The sequence below is a fragment of the Ranitomeya variabilis genome, chromosome 1 (genome assembly GCF_051348905.1).
Source record: "Ranitomeya variabilis isolate aRanVar5 chromosome 1, aRanVar5.hap1, whole genome shotgun sequence".
NCBI lineage: Eukaryota > Metazoa > Chordata > Amphibia > Anura > Dendrobatidae > Ranitomeya > Ranitomeya variabilis.
The window spans coordinates 1101786337-1101802636 of NC_135232.1; the positions used below are offsets into that span (position 1 = coordinate 1101786337).

General features: G+C 45.1%; 1 protein-coding gene across 4 annotated transcripts in view; it reads right to left on the bottom strand.

The window, feature by feature from the left end:
• The window catches only part of TBC1D14 (TBC1 domain family member 14), an 85607-nt gene that overhangs the window by 12323 nt on the left and 56984 nt on the right, over positions 1–16300 (bottom strand). For 3 of the 4 annotated variants that reach the window (XM_077280102.1, XM_077280103.1, XM_077280104.1), the window contains 2 exons: positions 6384–6502; positions 2420–2502 (listed from right to left, as the gene is read on the bottom strand). In XM_077280102.1, coding sequence (XP_077136217.1) covers positions 2420–2502; positions 6384–6502 — 202 coding nt within the window. Of the gene's footprint in view, positions 1–2419; positions 2503–6383; positions 6503–9029; positions 9167–16300 lie in introns of those variants that run through there. The other variant, XM_077280105.1, reaches the window with a different exon arrangement.

Here is a 16300-nt window from a genome sequence, read left to right on the forward strand (position 1 = left end):
TTGCTTGGACATGTCTGATTTCGGACTGCCGATCACACTGTTCTCAGAGAAAAACAGGCGGCCGATGTGTCAGTCGGCAGCTTTCTCAGCACAGGAGTACTGGGTCGAACAAGTGCTTCTATGGATGAGGGAGTCGTTGATAAACCATCAGCCAAAGCATCGTTTGGCCAACAGCCATCTAATGAGTGTGTCAGGGTTAATGACTTTTTATAATACCGGTAGTTAATTGGCTCCAATATAAAAAAACAACAACAACAAAAAAAACAAAACAGAAGATCTGAACTATACATGACTTCTTGTACTACATACTGCAATACCACTAACAGAAGGAGTTATAAAGGGGTATTCTCATCTCCAAGATCCTCTCCCAATATGTAGTAGGTGTAATAATAATAATGATAATAGCAAATATCTTCAATTAGAAATGTAGTATAGTTTTCCTGATTTGCTAGATCTCTTTCCTCATGTGCAGGCATTGCAGGACCTTAGGTATCTATGGATACAACCATTGATATATTTGCTAGTGGTCGTAACCATGGATACCTAAGGTCCTGCAATGCCTGCACTTAAGGAAAGACATAGTGAATCAGAAAACTATACCACATTTCTAATTGGAGGCATTTGCGAATATTATTATTATTACTACACCTACTACATATTGGGACACAGTTCATAGATTTGTTTTTTTATTTTATTAAGACATGAACAAATACATCCATGTTCCAATCACCCTTAGTATGCATAAGTAGATGCAATTTGGGGATAATTCTACATTAATGTGCGGCATTTCACCCATCAGACTCCTGCTCTTGTGAAACACTGGTCAATGCAGAGTAACATTGCTCCTGTACAGCCGTGCGGCATCAGGGACCTTTCTCCTTTCTATGTAAAGATAAGGTAAATGTCAGTAGGTATTAGTGTGTGCTCCGGATTTCAGGGCAGGGCGTGTAGTTGGCAGTCGGCAGTAGACTGACATCAGTCCGTCATGTCCATACATAGAGCAATGGATGAGGGGCTGGACCACAACTCAGCATGCAGGAAATGTACACGGATAACCTACTTCTCCAGCCATGAATAATACATGCAAAGTGTCTGCAGAGCCCTGTATTGATCGGGAGCCTGGATGAGTCTGTAGCTGCTGGAACGTGATCTTCATTTATTGTCGACAGCGTGTTTTCTGACGGGAAGTTAATAAATAATAGTCACTGGGGTCATTGATTAACTGGAAGAGCTCCAGAGCCCTTCTCACATGACCCACTAACCTGATTTTCAGCAAAATATCTGCTGACATTAGTTTCTGTCACCCTTACGTTAACCGTATGAATTATAGCAAACCTGATAATCTGGCATCACAATCTCTGAAATTCTGGACTGTCAGATTTGGAAACTGTAGGACCTCCCCAAGGGTGAGCTCTGATCGTAAGACATGGTCAGACTGCTGGGGTACCTCACCGGATGCATGTATGTACGCCCATGAGGCAGTATGTTCAAGGTAAGAGACCCGGCAATATGTCAGGGCCTTGCGATCTGAACACGGCCCACGCACAAAGCGAACACACGGCCCCCACGCAAAAAGGCCACACGGCTCCCACGCAAAAAGGCAACACGGCCCCCGCTAAAAAAGGCAACACGGCCCCCACGCAAAAAGGCAACACGGCCCCCACGCAAAAAGGCAACACGGCCCCCACGCAAAAAGGCAACACGGCCCCCACGCAAAAAGGCAACACGGCCCCCACGCAAAAAGGCAACACGGCCCCCACGCAAAAAGGCAACACGGCCCCCACGCAAAAAGGCAACACGGCCCCCACGCAAAAAGGCAACACGGCCCCCACGCAAAAAGGCAACACGGCCCCCACGCAAAAAGGCAACACGGCCCCCACGCAAAAAGGCAACACGGCCCCCACGCAAAAAGGCAACACGGCCCCGCAAACAAACAGGCCACATGGCCCTGCGCAAAAAGGCCACACTTTAGAGAATGCCAACAGCATGTTGGGCTGTAAATATATGTAAAAGAAAGGTATTTTTAGGAAGCCATCATTTAACAATATTTTGGTTTCACACTAATTTTTTTACTCCTCGTTTCCTTATGTGTTCTTTCGTAGAAGATTTTGATGCCTTCAGTCTCAATCTACAATGTGCACATTCCAAAAAGAATAGGGAAAACCACTGCATGAACAGGTGTGTCCAAACTATTGACTGGTACTGTATATGCAATGCATCATCATCAACCCATCAGACCAGACAGAATGTGGTTGATGACAGGGACCGAAATAAGGGGTAGTGATGTGGTCCATATTGCACCATTAGCACTTAGACTTGGTAACATGGTGATGTCAGTGTCCTGCTGGCAATACACATTTAGTCTGTACGACGCTGGGCTGGTTGTCTTCTCCTGCCCCATACAAGATTAGATCCTCACCTCTTCTTTTAGCCTGGGCCACCATTTCTTCATATTCCTGTCGGTGTTTCTGGGCTTCTTCAGCGGGTTTGGCTGGAAGGTTTCTGTGGATATTACAAAGTATTGTTCTGTCAGTGTAAGCACAGACCAAGAGACGACTGTATAAAATAACTATACATACACACACAATATATTATAATATATATATATATATATATATATATATATATATATATATATATATATATATATATATATATTTTTTTTCCCTTTTTTACACATCCGTGTAATTTCTGCACGTTGTAAATATATGTATTTTTTTATATACGGTATTAAATTTATGGATAAACCCCATAACCACAACAGACAAAAAGAAAAAAAACCTTAAACAAAACAATCTGATTGCTGTAGAGGGTGGATATAAACGATTTCAACCCATATTAATACACTTTTTGCAATCTCCTTGTTAAAAAAAAAGTTCCTAAAAGTGAACCGATCACAGGTTGTTCCCCATCGATCAGCTCTTATCTGTAGGGAAAGCGGGAAGGACGTGTTCAATTTGTATACAGTGCCTCCGCAAGAGAAATTAAGCAATAACTGGTGCCCACTGAAATCAACAGACTATCAGTGTAGAAGAGCGAGTGGAGTCTCGGATACCAGAGCTCAGCTCCTATTAAATTTAATGTAATCGGAGCTGCAGTACCCCAGAAGGACCACTAGTCAGTGTGAAGAGCTGCGATGATCCGGCTCTGTACACTGTACTGTCGGCCACCGAGATCGGTGGAGGAGGGCGTTGGGTACCTAACCTAAAAGATAGGTCATCAATATCAAAGTTCTGGACAAACCTTTTATTAGGCGACTACTGTACTAAGGGATGGGTAAAAAAAAAAAAAAAAAAAAAAAAAAAAGTCCCTTTAAAAGCTCTAAACTGCAATGTGACACCTGTACAGAATATCCAAAGCTCAGGAAAATGACAGCAATGCTTCAGATGGGGGGAAACAAATGAGACGAGCTCTGCCAAGAGCATTTCTCCTCATCGTATACGCCAGTCACATCCGCAGTAATACATATCAGAGAGCCAATCTATGCTCCGTGCACAATCAATCATAGATTTACGAGACCGTATCCAGACCCATTAATAATATGTGCACGCTGTGCAGACAGTAACACAGGAAAGTCCCCTCCTTAAAAAAACAATTCTAAAACAAGATCATATCAAGTAATTGAACAGAAAACATACAGGGTTTAGGTCAGCAGACAAAGTGTTTACATTTTATTTTAGGTTAAGGTCTCATTTAGAATCTTCCTTTCATTATTCTTAATGCGTCTCCGTGGTAACAGACTACACACCAGCCCGGTGTAGTCAGCTCCTGCAGTTGCACACCTATTTTGTCCACTACTTTTTTGCTAATGATTTCAATGTAAGTCAGGAAGAAGTAGGAGACAAGTGGAAGGCATATGACTAAAATGGAGTGGTAGAGTGTCAGTAGCCACAGAGGCAACAAATCAGTCTGCCCAAGAGCTGTAGACACAAAAGACATTAAGAAGTTTTGAATAAAATTCTATTGAAAAGATGGTTTTAACCCCCCCACCACCACCTTCAGTTTAATTTGAGAAACATTTTTAATTGTTAGATCTATGGTAGAGAGTGAAATCTAAGTGGATGCATCAGTGCCCGAATGGCCTAATGAGAAACTATTTGCACTATGCTATTGATTGGTCAAGAGGGCTCAGTCGCCTTAACTGTTTAAAACTGGTCTAGTGGGTAGTTTAATATTTTTTTTTTTTGGTAGAGGCCTTCATAGACCTCAATAAAAGTCAGCCACACTAGTTTTCTTGAGGCACCAGCTGAAAGATAATATCCTATGGTGTTGACAACCATCGTCTTGAGCAGAAGGTTGTCACAGTCTACTTCTGTATTGGAGAAAACCATCATCTTGAGTTGAAGGATGTCAATGGCTCCTTCTATGGTAGAGACAACCATCATCTTGAGCAGAAAAATGAGACAGGCTACTTCTATAGTGAAGATGATAACCGACTTGAACTGAAGGATGTCAAAGTCTACTACTGTATTGGAGAAAACCATTATCTTGAGTTGAAGGATGTCAATGGCTCCTATGCTAGAGACAACCATCATCTTGAGCTGAAAAATGAGACAGGTTACTTCTATAGTGAAGACGACAATCGACTTGAACTAAAGGATGTCACAGTCTACTTCTGTTGTGGAGAAAATCATCACCTTGAGTTGAAGGATGTCAATGGCTCCTTGTATGGTAGAGACAACCATCATCTTGAGCTGAAGGATGTTACTGGTTCCTTCTATGCTAGAGACAACCATCATCTTGAGCTGAAAAATGTGACAGGCTACTTCTACAGTGAAGACCAAAGACCACCATCATCTTGAGCTGAAGGATGAGACAGGCTACTTCTATAGTGGAGACTACCCATCATCTTGAGTTGATGGCTGTCACAGGTTGAGCATGGTTACAAAATGGAATAGCAATCATCTGTTATTTAAACTGGTCATTAGTGGTGATGCCAAAGTAGACGGCAAAAATCTGTTGAGGCTAGTGATCATCAGCAGTGGTCACATGAGGTAGGCAGCACAAAAAAGCTGCAGTTCAGGAAAGAAAGAGAAGGAGCATTGGAGAGGCAGAGTGTTTGATAGATAACTAATGCTTATTTTGGTTTTTTTTTGTCTGTGGCCTAACTATGCCTGAAAACAGACAATCTCTTCTATAAACGCCTCCTATTTTTGCATACATGGATGTCATTAGGGTCCCCCCTGAAAAAAACCCATACTTTATTAGCCAATGACATTAATCTGAACAGCCGTTATATAATATTACTCTTCAGTTGCAGCGTAGATTGTGGTTCTCGGCAGCACATCATCCTGTGTAAACAATGTGCTGCTGAGAATAGTGGCACATAACGATCTATTACAGACCCTTCAGTGCGCATCTGAAGCAGGGCTGGCCTATGTAAATATTCTATAAAATGACTGCCGATCAGAAAACATGTAGGGTAAGTGCACTAGATGGCGTGTGATGAAGGCAAGGAGGGGGAGTATTGCTCCATGGAAGCCTGTGGGTTCTTTGCATTGGTTCAAGTATCAGAATGGTCGGTGTATGCAAGAAGGAAGAAACTGGAGATGGCGATACAAGGCAATAAAAAATTATAACTGGGCAGGGAGGTGCTGATGACAGATCAATATAAAAGGTCACTGGTGACCCTCAAAAACCAGTTATACAGGAAGAGCAAAAGACAAAACAGACAGTGTGTGCTGTCTATAGTGTGACAATATAGACAATGCAGGGAGTGTACAACGCCATAATGGGGGTACAATAAAACCTTCCCAAAAACATCATGGGGCTCACACACAAGTGACATGCGGAGGTGTACAGGTCTCACAACCCTGCAAATAAAAAGAGAGACGGATTTAAAGGGGATGTCTTAACCAGCGACCGCAAGATTTCACAGGTGAAGTTCTAGAACAGTTGCCAAACTTAGCAGATCTTCCTCCAGTCATGCCCGACCTAAAGTCATCCATAAGCACCAAAATGTCTCTCTCACACACAGGTCTCCAGGCAAATCACCCACTCCTGCGCTGAAGATGCCCCCAGTACATAATGTCCGCACTTTCAATAAAGCCACCCATATACATTAGATGGGTACCCACCAAAATGGAAGAGCCTAGATGGATTTTTTTTTTGTTCATGGAGGCCTCTATATTTTTATCTTGGCAGATGTTGTAGGGAAAAAAAAGTTATATTCGCATTTGAATTTTGGACCGAGTCAAATCTTTCATCTTGCATGAGATAAATCAGATCACATCTGCCCACTAGTGATGAGTGAACGTGCTCGGATAAGGTGTTATCTGAGCATGCTCGGGGGCTACTCAGGAGACATAACAGGGTTTTAAGAAAATCTGCTGTTCTAGAACTCGCTCAATAAACTTTCCAGCCTATCGGAATGATGTACTCACGCCGGCCGGTCTTCCAATATGAGGGCTGTAGTGGACAGAGGCTCGATCACCAGGCTCTTCCTCACATTCTGCTTTGGGGATGGAGACTTAGACGCTCGCCCAACTCTGTCTTCATATTCCTGTGAAGAAAAAAGGTAAAAAATCAAAATGAAACATCTAACACGTGTATATACTCATCCATATCCAAAAGCAGAGCAGACAATATCATCAATAAACCCGGCTGTGAATCCATCCAACTACAGCGATTCACGGGGAGGAAACTGATGGAAGCACATGCGTTGCTGATCCTGCAGATGTAGCAGAGCCAGATGTGTCATTTCACTGCATAAGCCGAAAAGTAAATGGTTAATAAAGGAAGTAAACGAGGAGAGGGATGACACAATGGCCGTGCTTGTACCGTAGTCAATAGGTTTAGCAGCGGGTGGCTCATAAATCAATATATTACAGCATGAAAAACCGAACCAGGCAGATGATAAATGGCTGATGTCAGTAAGAAATGAATAAGCCAATATCAGAAGGACAAATTAACTCGGCAAATATTCCGCTCCTGAAAAGTCCAAAATGTTTATTTTTTGCAGATTATAGATGTAATTTTGTTTATCCAGATTTTCTAACCCAATGCCTCATTTACATTTTATCAAAACGTTGCGCCATTTTTTCACATCCTCGTGGATTACAAAACCTGTATAAATATTTTATTTTCAGCACAGTTAAAAACTACGGTAAATGTGCAACATTTAAAAAAAAAAAAAAACAAAAAAAAAACAAAACACACACTTGACAGGATCCAGTGATTTTAACGTTACAGTCAAAAAACATAATATATAATAATATATTTTATTTTTTTTTAAATATGAGGCATATCGTTTTGATTAATTTGGCACAACATCGTGCAAAACAGAAATATCAATAAAAATGACTTACTGAAAATGCAAAGATTCCGGTCAAAAATGTACAATATGTAGTGCATATTCCAAGTCCTATTATTTTTCGTTAAGGGAGTTGGGACGCTCCTCCCCACTGGGCACAGAGCAGGGATGCCGCCTCACCACTAGGCATGCCGCCTGGCCACTGGGCACAGAGCAGGGATGCCGCCTCACCACTGGGCACAGAGCAGGGACGCCGCCTCGCCACTAGGCATGCCACCTGGCCACTGGGCACAGAGCAGGGATGCCGCCTCGCCACTGAGCACACAAATAGCAGGGATGCCGCCTCACTACTGGGCACAGAGCAGGGATGCCGCCTCACCACTGGGCATAGAGCAGGGATGCCGCCTCACCACTGGGCATAGAGCAGGGATGCCGCCTCACCACTGGGCACAGAGCAGGGATGCTGCCTCACCACTGGGCACAGAGCAGGGATGCCGCCTCGCCACTGAGCACACAAATAGCAGGGATGCCGCCTCACCACTGGGCACAGAGCAGGGATGCCGCCTCACCACTGGGCATAGAGCAGGGATGCCGCCTCACCACTGGGCACAGAGCAGGGATGCCGCCTCGCCACTGAGCACACAAATAGCAGGGATGCCGCCTCACCACTGGGCACAGAGCAGGGATGCCGCCTCACCACTGGGCACAGAGCAGGGATGCCGCCTCACCACTGGGCACAGAGCAGGGATGCCGCCTCGCCACTGAGCACACAAATAGCAGGGATGCCGCCTCACCACTGGGCACAGAGCAGGGATGCCGCCTCACCACTGGGCATAGAGCAGGGATGCCGCCTCACCACTGGGCACAGAGCAGGGATGCCGCCTCACCACTGGGCACAGAGCAGGGATGCCGCCTCACCACTGGGCACAGAGCAGGGATGCCGTCTCACCACTGGGCACAGAGCAGGGATGCGCCTCACCACTGGGCACAGAGCAGGGATGCCGCCTCACCACTGGGCACAGAGCAGGGATGCCGCCTCACCACTGGGCACAGAGCAGGGATGCCGCCTCACCACTGGGCACAGAGCAGGGATGCCGCCTCGCCACTGGGCACAGAGCAGGGATGCCGCCTCGCCACTGGGCACACATAGCATAGCAGGGATGCCGCCTCATCACTGGGCAGAGAGCAGGGTTGCCGCTGCACAACTTGGCACACAGATTCCACCATGGCAATGCAATTAACCACAGAGCAGGAATGCTGCTGCACCGCTGTGCACAGAGCACAGATGCCACCATGCAACTTTGCACACAGATGCCAACATGCAATTGGGCACAGAGCAGTGATGGGGAAGTGCCACTGGGCGCACACAGCAGGCATGCCATTGCCCCTTTTAAGGTTCTCTTTAAATTAATTTTGGTATGTTTGGTAAGTCTCTCATGTATGCCAGCGACACACAGCCTGGACCGTACAGCCAGGTACAGAGAGGGGTCAGCAGTTTTCTGCTTTCACAGCTCCATTAATTATCCAGGAGACACACCACATGTACCGCACATGGGACAAAGGAGAAACTGAATCCTGTAATGATCTTAAAAGCACTAAAAACACCTTTTACCAATTATATACGCATTCTCCGTATTCAGAAAAATATCCTGTACTAATACCGCGCAAGGTCACCTGGCATAGGAGGCGATGCCCACCGACGGGGCAGCATCTATGGGGTCCCACTGGAAATGTTACATGAAAGTAATAGACGTAGTGATGCTGCACCGTCACTCACCATGAAAGCTGCAGTCTCTCAGAGACCCAGAACCGGCTGCCCCATCCGGACCGCCATCACTATAAGCCCCAGCACTCAGGAGAGCGGCTGCACCAGAAGCATCCTGGCAATCCCATACTACCAGGGGGAGCAGCATGCCAGGCTGCCCTCAGAGGCCCGTCACGTGCATCCCTGCCCTCAGCTGCTTTCTTCCAAGGAGCACACACAGGGCTGGGAGATGGGCGAGCTGCCTGCGACAGCCATTCTAATCAGCTGCAGATACAACGCATCCAATCAACTCGCTCCACATTCTGCACACATGCCTGGCTACCGAACACACAATTATGGCTCCTGACCCCCAGAGACTTCACGGGACCTGACAGATGGGAATCCTCTCCCAGGATGTGAAAGAGAAGCACAAAGCAAAGTCTAAGAGCGCAACACAACAGGCATTCATTTCCCTATTTAACTACGTCTCTATCCTATCTACCTGTTGGGGAACTACAAGTACCAGAACGTCTAATGCTAGAAGAAAAAGTGAATAATTCCTTGAAATTTTTTTTTTTAGATGGAATCGAATATAGAGTAAAAAATATTTTATGCATTTATCTTTATTCATTACATTCACAAAAAAAATACATTTCAGTCATAATAAGCGCAGTCTTGAAATTAGTCTTATTTTCCATGATGCAGCGTAGCTTTTCTGCTTCTTTATGGAGTCAGTTTGTGCTTTTTTTTTTCTTCACTCTTTCTCCCTCCACCTCGAGATAGGGATGTAAATATAAAATCCATTCAACATTTCTCTAGACCCAAAACATTTCTATTTTTCTGTCAATGTAGTGTGTGGAGGCTTATTTAATTGAGAAGGGAGCGGACATTTTTATTGGGGTACATATGATGCACAGATCACATTTTATAGATTTTTTATTTTTTTTTTTTCTGGGGGGGGGGAGGACATACCAAGATTCTATAGTTTTTACTCATTTTCTCCCCCCCTCAAACAGTTTGTTGATTGTATGTTATATTTTGGTAGCTCAAACCTTTATAGATGTTACAAATGCACCAATACCAAATATAAAATACAATATCACAGTTGGAAAAAAAAAAATATGAACAAGTTTTAAAAAATAAAATTATATATTATAAACACTTTTTTTATATATTTTTCTCCCACTTTTTGTCTCTCTAGAGTCCTAGACCTGCAATTACAGCGGCATTTAAGGGGATAAACAGCAGCTAGGGGTTAGATGCTGGCTGTCTACACGGACTCCGCACTATAGTGTTTCCATTCTGGAGTTCATCGCCTCTAGACTCGGTGAATTCTGGCACTTTACCCATTTATTTGGGGTTTAACCTCATGAAACAATGCCCTTGTGAGACCTTGGTTGCTTCTGCTCAATACCCGCAGCGCAGTTACAGCAAGTAACCCAAACTATGAGGTTTTGCATTCCAATACTCAGAAAGGGACTGTTGTCAGTGAATCCAGGAATTCAAGGGAATTTCAGATAAAGGGATTTTCCAGGAAATTCCGCTCATTTAAAAGAGTCCATGACACAAAAGGAAGACACAAACACAATCTTGGCATCCGCCAACATACCAGCTTTAATAATGCAGCAGTCACTCCAGTTTCTTCATTACTCGATTAACCAGGTCTGCAACTTCTATACATCTATTTTTATGCCGCTCATTTCGGGCGATGCTTGTGCTGACTCAAATGTTGTCTGTGCATTCGATTATTAATATGCCGTAAGAAGAAATGTGCCGTACATGAGATTTACAAAAGCGAGAGTCCAAACCAATGACAGAGACTCAAAAAAGATGGCGGCTTTCTCTCAACAGTAACACACCTGTTCACACTAATGGGGCAGAGATACAATACAGCGCGTGCAGGAGGGGCGCCATTTCTAAAAATGGTTTAACACAACATAAATTAAAAGGCAGAAAAGAATTATGGTACCTGCTACACTTCCAGGCAACAAGTTCCAGACCTACATGGTCCTTTGTCAAGCCAAGGCCAAAAAAGGAGTCTTCTATACAAAGGGATGGAATGGTAGGAGCTGCAGCCTTGTATTGGCCCCAAAGGGCCAAAATATATTATATATATATATATATATATATATATATATATACACATCACATACATACATATACACATACATACACACATACAGTGGGGCAAAAAAGTATTTAGTCAGTCAGCAATAGTGCAAGTTCCACCACTTAAAAAGAGGAGGGGCGTCTGTAATTTACATCATAGGTAGACCTCAACTATGGGAGACAAGCTGAGAAAAAAAATCCAGAAAATCACATTGTCTGGTTTTTTATCATTTTATTTGCATATTATGGTGGAAAATAAGTATTTGGTCAGAAACAAAATTTCATCTCAATACTTTGTAATATATCCTTTGTTGGCAATGACAGAGGTCAAACGTTTTCTGTAAGTCTTCACAATGTTGCCACACACTGTTGTTGGTATGTTGGCCCATTCCTCCATGCAGATCTCCTCTAGAGCAGTGATGTTTTTGGCTTTTCGCTTGGCAACACGGACTTTCAACTCCCTCCAAAGGTTTTCTATAGGGTTGAGATCTGGAGACTGGCTAGGCCACTCCAGGACCTTGAAATGCTTCTTACGAAGCCACTCCTTCGTTGCCCTGGCGGTGTGCTTTGGATCATTGTCATGTTGAAAGACCCAGCCACGTTTCATCTTCAATGCCCTTGCTGATGGAAGGAGGTTTGCACTCAAAATCTCATGATACATGGCCCCATTCATTCTTTCATGTACCCGGATCAGTCGTCCTGGCCCCTTTGCAGAGAAACAGCCCCAAAGCATGATGTTTCCACCACCATGCTTTACAGTAGGTATGGTGTAGGATGGATGCAACTCAGTATTCTTTTTCCTCCAAACACGACAAGTTGTGTTTCTACCAAACAGTTCCAGTTTGGTTTCATCAGACCATAGGACATTCTCCCAAAACTCCTCCGGATCATCCAAATGCTCTCTAGCAAACTTCAGACAGGCCCGGACATGTACTGGCTTAAGCAGTGGGACACGTCTGGCACTGCAGGATCTGAGTCCATGGTGGCGTAGTGTGTTACTTATGGTAGGCCTTGTTACATTTGTCCCAGCTCTCTGCAGTTCATTCACTAGGTCCCCCCGCGTGGTTCTGGGATTTTTGCTCACCGTTCTTGTGATCATTCTGACCCCACGGGGTGGGATTTTGCGTGGAGACCCAGAACGAGTGAGATTATCAGTGGTCTTGAATGTCTTCCATTTTCTAATTATTGCTCCCACTGTTGATTTCTTCACTCCAAGCTGGTTGGCTATTGCAGATTCAGTCTTCCCAGCCTGGTGCAGGGCTACAATTTTGTTTCTGGTGTCCTTTGACAGCTCTTTGGTCTTCACCATAGTGGAGTTTGGAGTCAGACTGTTTGAGGGTGTGCACAGGTGTCTTTTTATACTGATAACAAGTTTAAACAGGTGCCATTACTACAGGTAATGAGTGGAGGAAAGAGGAGACTCTTAAAGAAGAAGTTACAGGTCTGTGAGAGCCAGAAATCTTGATTGTTTGTTTCTGACCAAATACTTATTTTCCACCATAAAATGCAAATAAAATGATAAAAAAACAGACAATGTGATTTTCTGGATTTTTTTTTTCTCAGTTTGTCTCCCATAGTTGAGGTCTACCTATGATGTAAATTACAGACGCCTCTCATCTTTTTAAGTGGTGGAACTTGCACTATTGCTGACTGACTAAATACTTTTTTGCCCCACTGTACATATATACATACACATTATACAGTATACAGTTCAGACCAAACGTTTGGACACACCTTCTCATTTAAAGATTTTTATTCAGTCGCCATGACAGCACTAACGAGAGAGGGGATCCGCCCTTCAGGGACAGGAAACCTACAGAGATAAAAGGGCGGCACCTCTCTCCCGCATCAGTTGGTTTCCTGTCCCTGACAGGGGACCCTACAGACTTGCCTTATGAAGAAAGGTGAAGACTGAAGACAGTACCCAGGCTCGGCAGGCCGGTTCTGGAAGCGGGGATTCCCCTTCCGCGGTCGGGTCCAGTGCGCTGGAGGTGCCACACCACAGAGGGCTGTGGGGGTAGGCAACAGCAGATGAAAGCAGCCTTCAGGGGGAGTGCGGACTCTGAAGTGTTCCATCGCCGCAGGTACAGGTATGCATGTTATGGGAGGCGGAGCTGGCGGCGGTGCGTAGTTCGTGTGGCGGCGCGGTCGGCGTTCCGGACATAACAGGAGCCTGGGGAATGTCGGCGCCATGTGCGCTATAGATTGTGACCGGCGGGGGCTGATGACGCGCGGCGCATGCGCAGTAGGGCCGCGGCGGTGATGATGGTGGCGCCCTGTGGCTGGTGACCGGCGAGGGCTGATGACGCACGGCACATGCGCGGTTGGGCCACCGCGATGAATATGGCGGCGCCCTGCAGCACACAGCGAGGAATACGGGCGCTGGGCGGTTCTGGGGGCAGGTAAAGCCATTAAAGGCATACGGCACAGCTGGTGGGAAGGCTCCGATATGCGGGTGTGCTTCTGGGGGAGGGGCCTCCCATATGCGATGTACCAGACAGTTCACCTGGATTAATCTGCTGACCCCCATCCGGGGGAGGTACCTAGAGGAGCCGGCTAATTAAGGATTCCATATGGGCGACCACATGCTTCCTATCCATATTACAATGGAGTCTCAGGAGCAGGAACCGTTGCAGTCTGAGCAGCAGTGTCAACCCCTGGAGAAGCCCCAAGCAGTGAGCACCCAGCGGCGATCTAGTGGCAGTAGTCGTCCTGGAGGTGATAGAGCTGATCAAAGTTCTAAAGCCGTAAACTTCTCAAGCCGTAAAGATGTTACAACGGTTGAGAAGGTCCCCCCCGCAATCTACGGTACCTCTCAGTCATTACTAAACAAAAGGGGATTTTCACAAGGTCTTATTAATACTCTATTAAAAAGCAGGAAGGTTTCCACGACAAATATTTATGTTAAGGTCTGGAGAAAGTTCTTCAGGATCAGAGATGGGTCAAAAAGTCAGTATCACTAAGATTTTGGAGTTCCTGCAGAGAGGTATAGAGATTGGGCTAGCTACAAGTACACTAAGAGTCCATGTGTCAGCTTTAGGGGCTTTATACAATTGTAATTTAGCCAACAATTATTGGATTGCTAGATTTATCAAAGCAGCGGCTAGATCAAGACCCATGGTTAAGGGAAATCTAGCCCCGTGGGACTTAAACTTGGTATTTACAGCTTTGACGGAAGCCCCCTTTGACCCTATAGAATCAGCTCCTATAAAAGTCCTGTCCTTTAAAACAGCTCTTTTGGTCGCTCTCACATCTGCGAGGAGAGTTAGTGACTTACAGGCCCTCTCTAGACAGCTTGCATACATTCAGTTTAGAGAAGATAGGGTAGTATTAAGAACTGATCCCCTTTATCTCCCAAAGGTAGCGTCAAAGTTCCACAGACTACAGGAAATAAATCTCCCGACCTTATGTCCTAATCCTAAAAATCAAAAAGAAGTCAAACTCCATTCATTAGATGTCAAAAGATGTCTACTTAGGTATATATCTGTAACAGACCCCTGGAAAAAAAGATAATTCTTTATTCATATCCTTTCAGGGAATCAAGAAAGGGTTTAGGCTATCCAAAAAACACCTTAAGGTACCTTCACACGAAACGACTTTGTAACGATATCGCTAGCGATCCGTGACGTTGCAGCGTCCTGGCTAGCGATATCGTTTAGTTTGACACGCAGCAGCGATCAGGATCCTGCTGTGATGTCGCTGAATAAAGTCCAGAACTTTATTTGGTCGTCCGATCGCCGTGTATCGTTGTGTTTGAAAGCAAAAGCAACGATATCAGCGATGTTTTACACTGGTAACCAGGGTAAACATCGGGTTACCAAGCGCAGGGCCGCGCTTAGTAACCCGATGTTTACCCTGGTTACCAGCGTAAAAGTAAAAAAACAAACAGTACATACTCACCTGCGCGTCCCCCAGCGTCTGCTTCCTGACACTTACTGAGCGCCGGCCCTAAAGTGAAAGTGAAAGCACAGCGGTGACGTCACCGCTGTGCTGTTAGGGCCGGAGCTCAGTCAGTGTCAGGAAGCAGACGCTGGGGGACGCGCAGGTGAGTATGTAGTGTTTGTTTTTTTACTTTTACGCTGGTAACCAGGGTAAACATCGGGTTACTAAGCGTGGCCCTGCGCTTAGCAACCCAATGTTTACCCTGGTTACCCGGGGACCTCGGCATCGTTGGTCGCTGGAGAGCGGTCTGTGTGACAGTTCCCCAGCGATCAAACAGCGACGCTGCAGCGATCGGCATCGGTGTCGCTATCGCTGCAGCGTCGCTTCGTGTGAAGGTACCTTTAGGTAGATGGATTAGGGAGGCGATTTCTCTGGCTTATTCAGCAGGTGGCCTTGAAATCCCGGAAGGCATAAGAGCTCATTCTACTCGGGCCATGGCGACTTCCTGGGCAGAGAGGTCGGAGGTGTCGATTGAGGATATATGTAAGGCGGCCACATGGTCATCTCCATCTACTTTCTTTAAGCATTATAGATTAGATCTGGGTGGCTCCAACGAACTCACGTTTGGTAGAAGGGTCCTGGAAGCAGTAGTCTCTCCCTAAAACTCTTTTCTCTGTAATTCTCTCGTTAGTGCTGTCATATCGACTGAATAAATACTCAAGCTACTTACCGGTAGCGGTGTTTTTCAGGAGCCCATGACAGCACTCCTATATTCCCTCCCTTTTATGCTGGCAGGGCTTATCACCACTTATTGATATAAGTTTTTAAAGTTTAGTCACAGGGTGAAATGTGTAAATTATTTATGTGCTACTAACCTAAGAGGTCCTCTCATGCTCTGTAATCCAACTGATGCGGGAGAGAGGTGCCGCCCTTTTATCTCTGTAGGTTTCCTGTCCCTGAAGGGCGGATCCCCTCTCTCGTTAGTGCTGTCATGGGCTCCTGAAAAACACCGCTACCGGTAAGTAGCTTGAGTATTTCTGTATTTTCATGACTATGAAAATTGTACATTCACACTGAAGGCATCAAAACTATGAATTAACACATGTGGAATTATATACTTAACAAAAAAGTTTGAAACAACTGAAATTATGTCTTATATTCTAGGTTATTCAAAGTAGCCACCTTTTGCTTTGATGACTGCTTTGCACACTCTTGGCATTCTCTTGAATCTGTGCTGCACTTTATGTACTGGCAGGGAGGCAGAGTCGCAGGTTTGGTTTACCGACTCCACAGCCCTGGTAGTGAGACCAAAT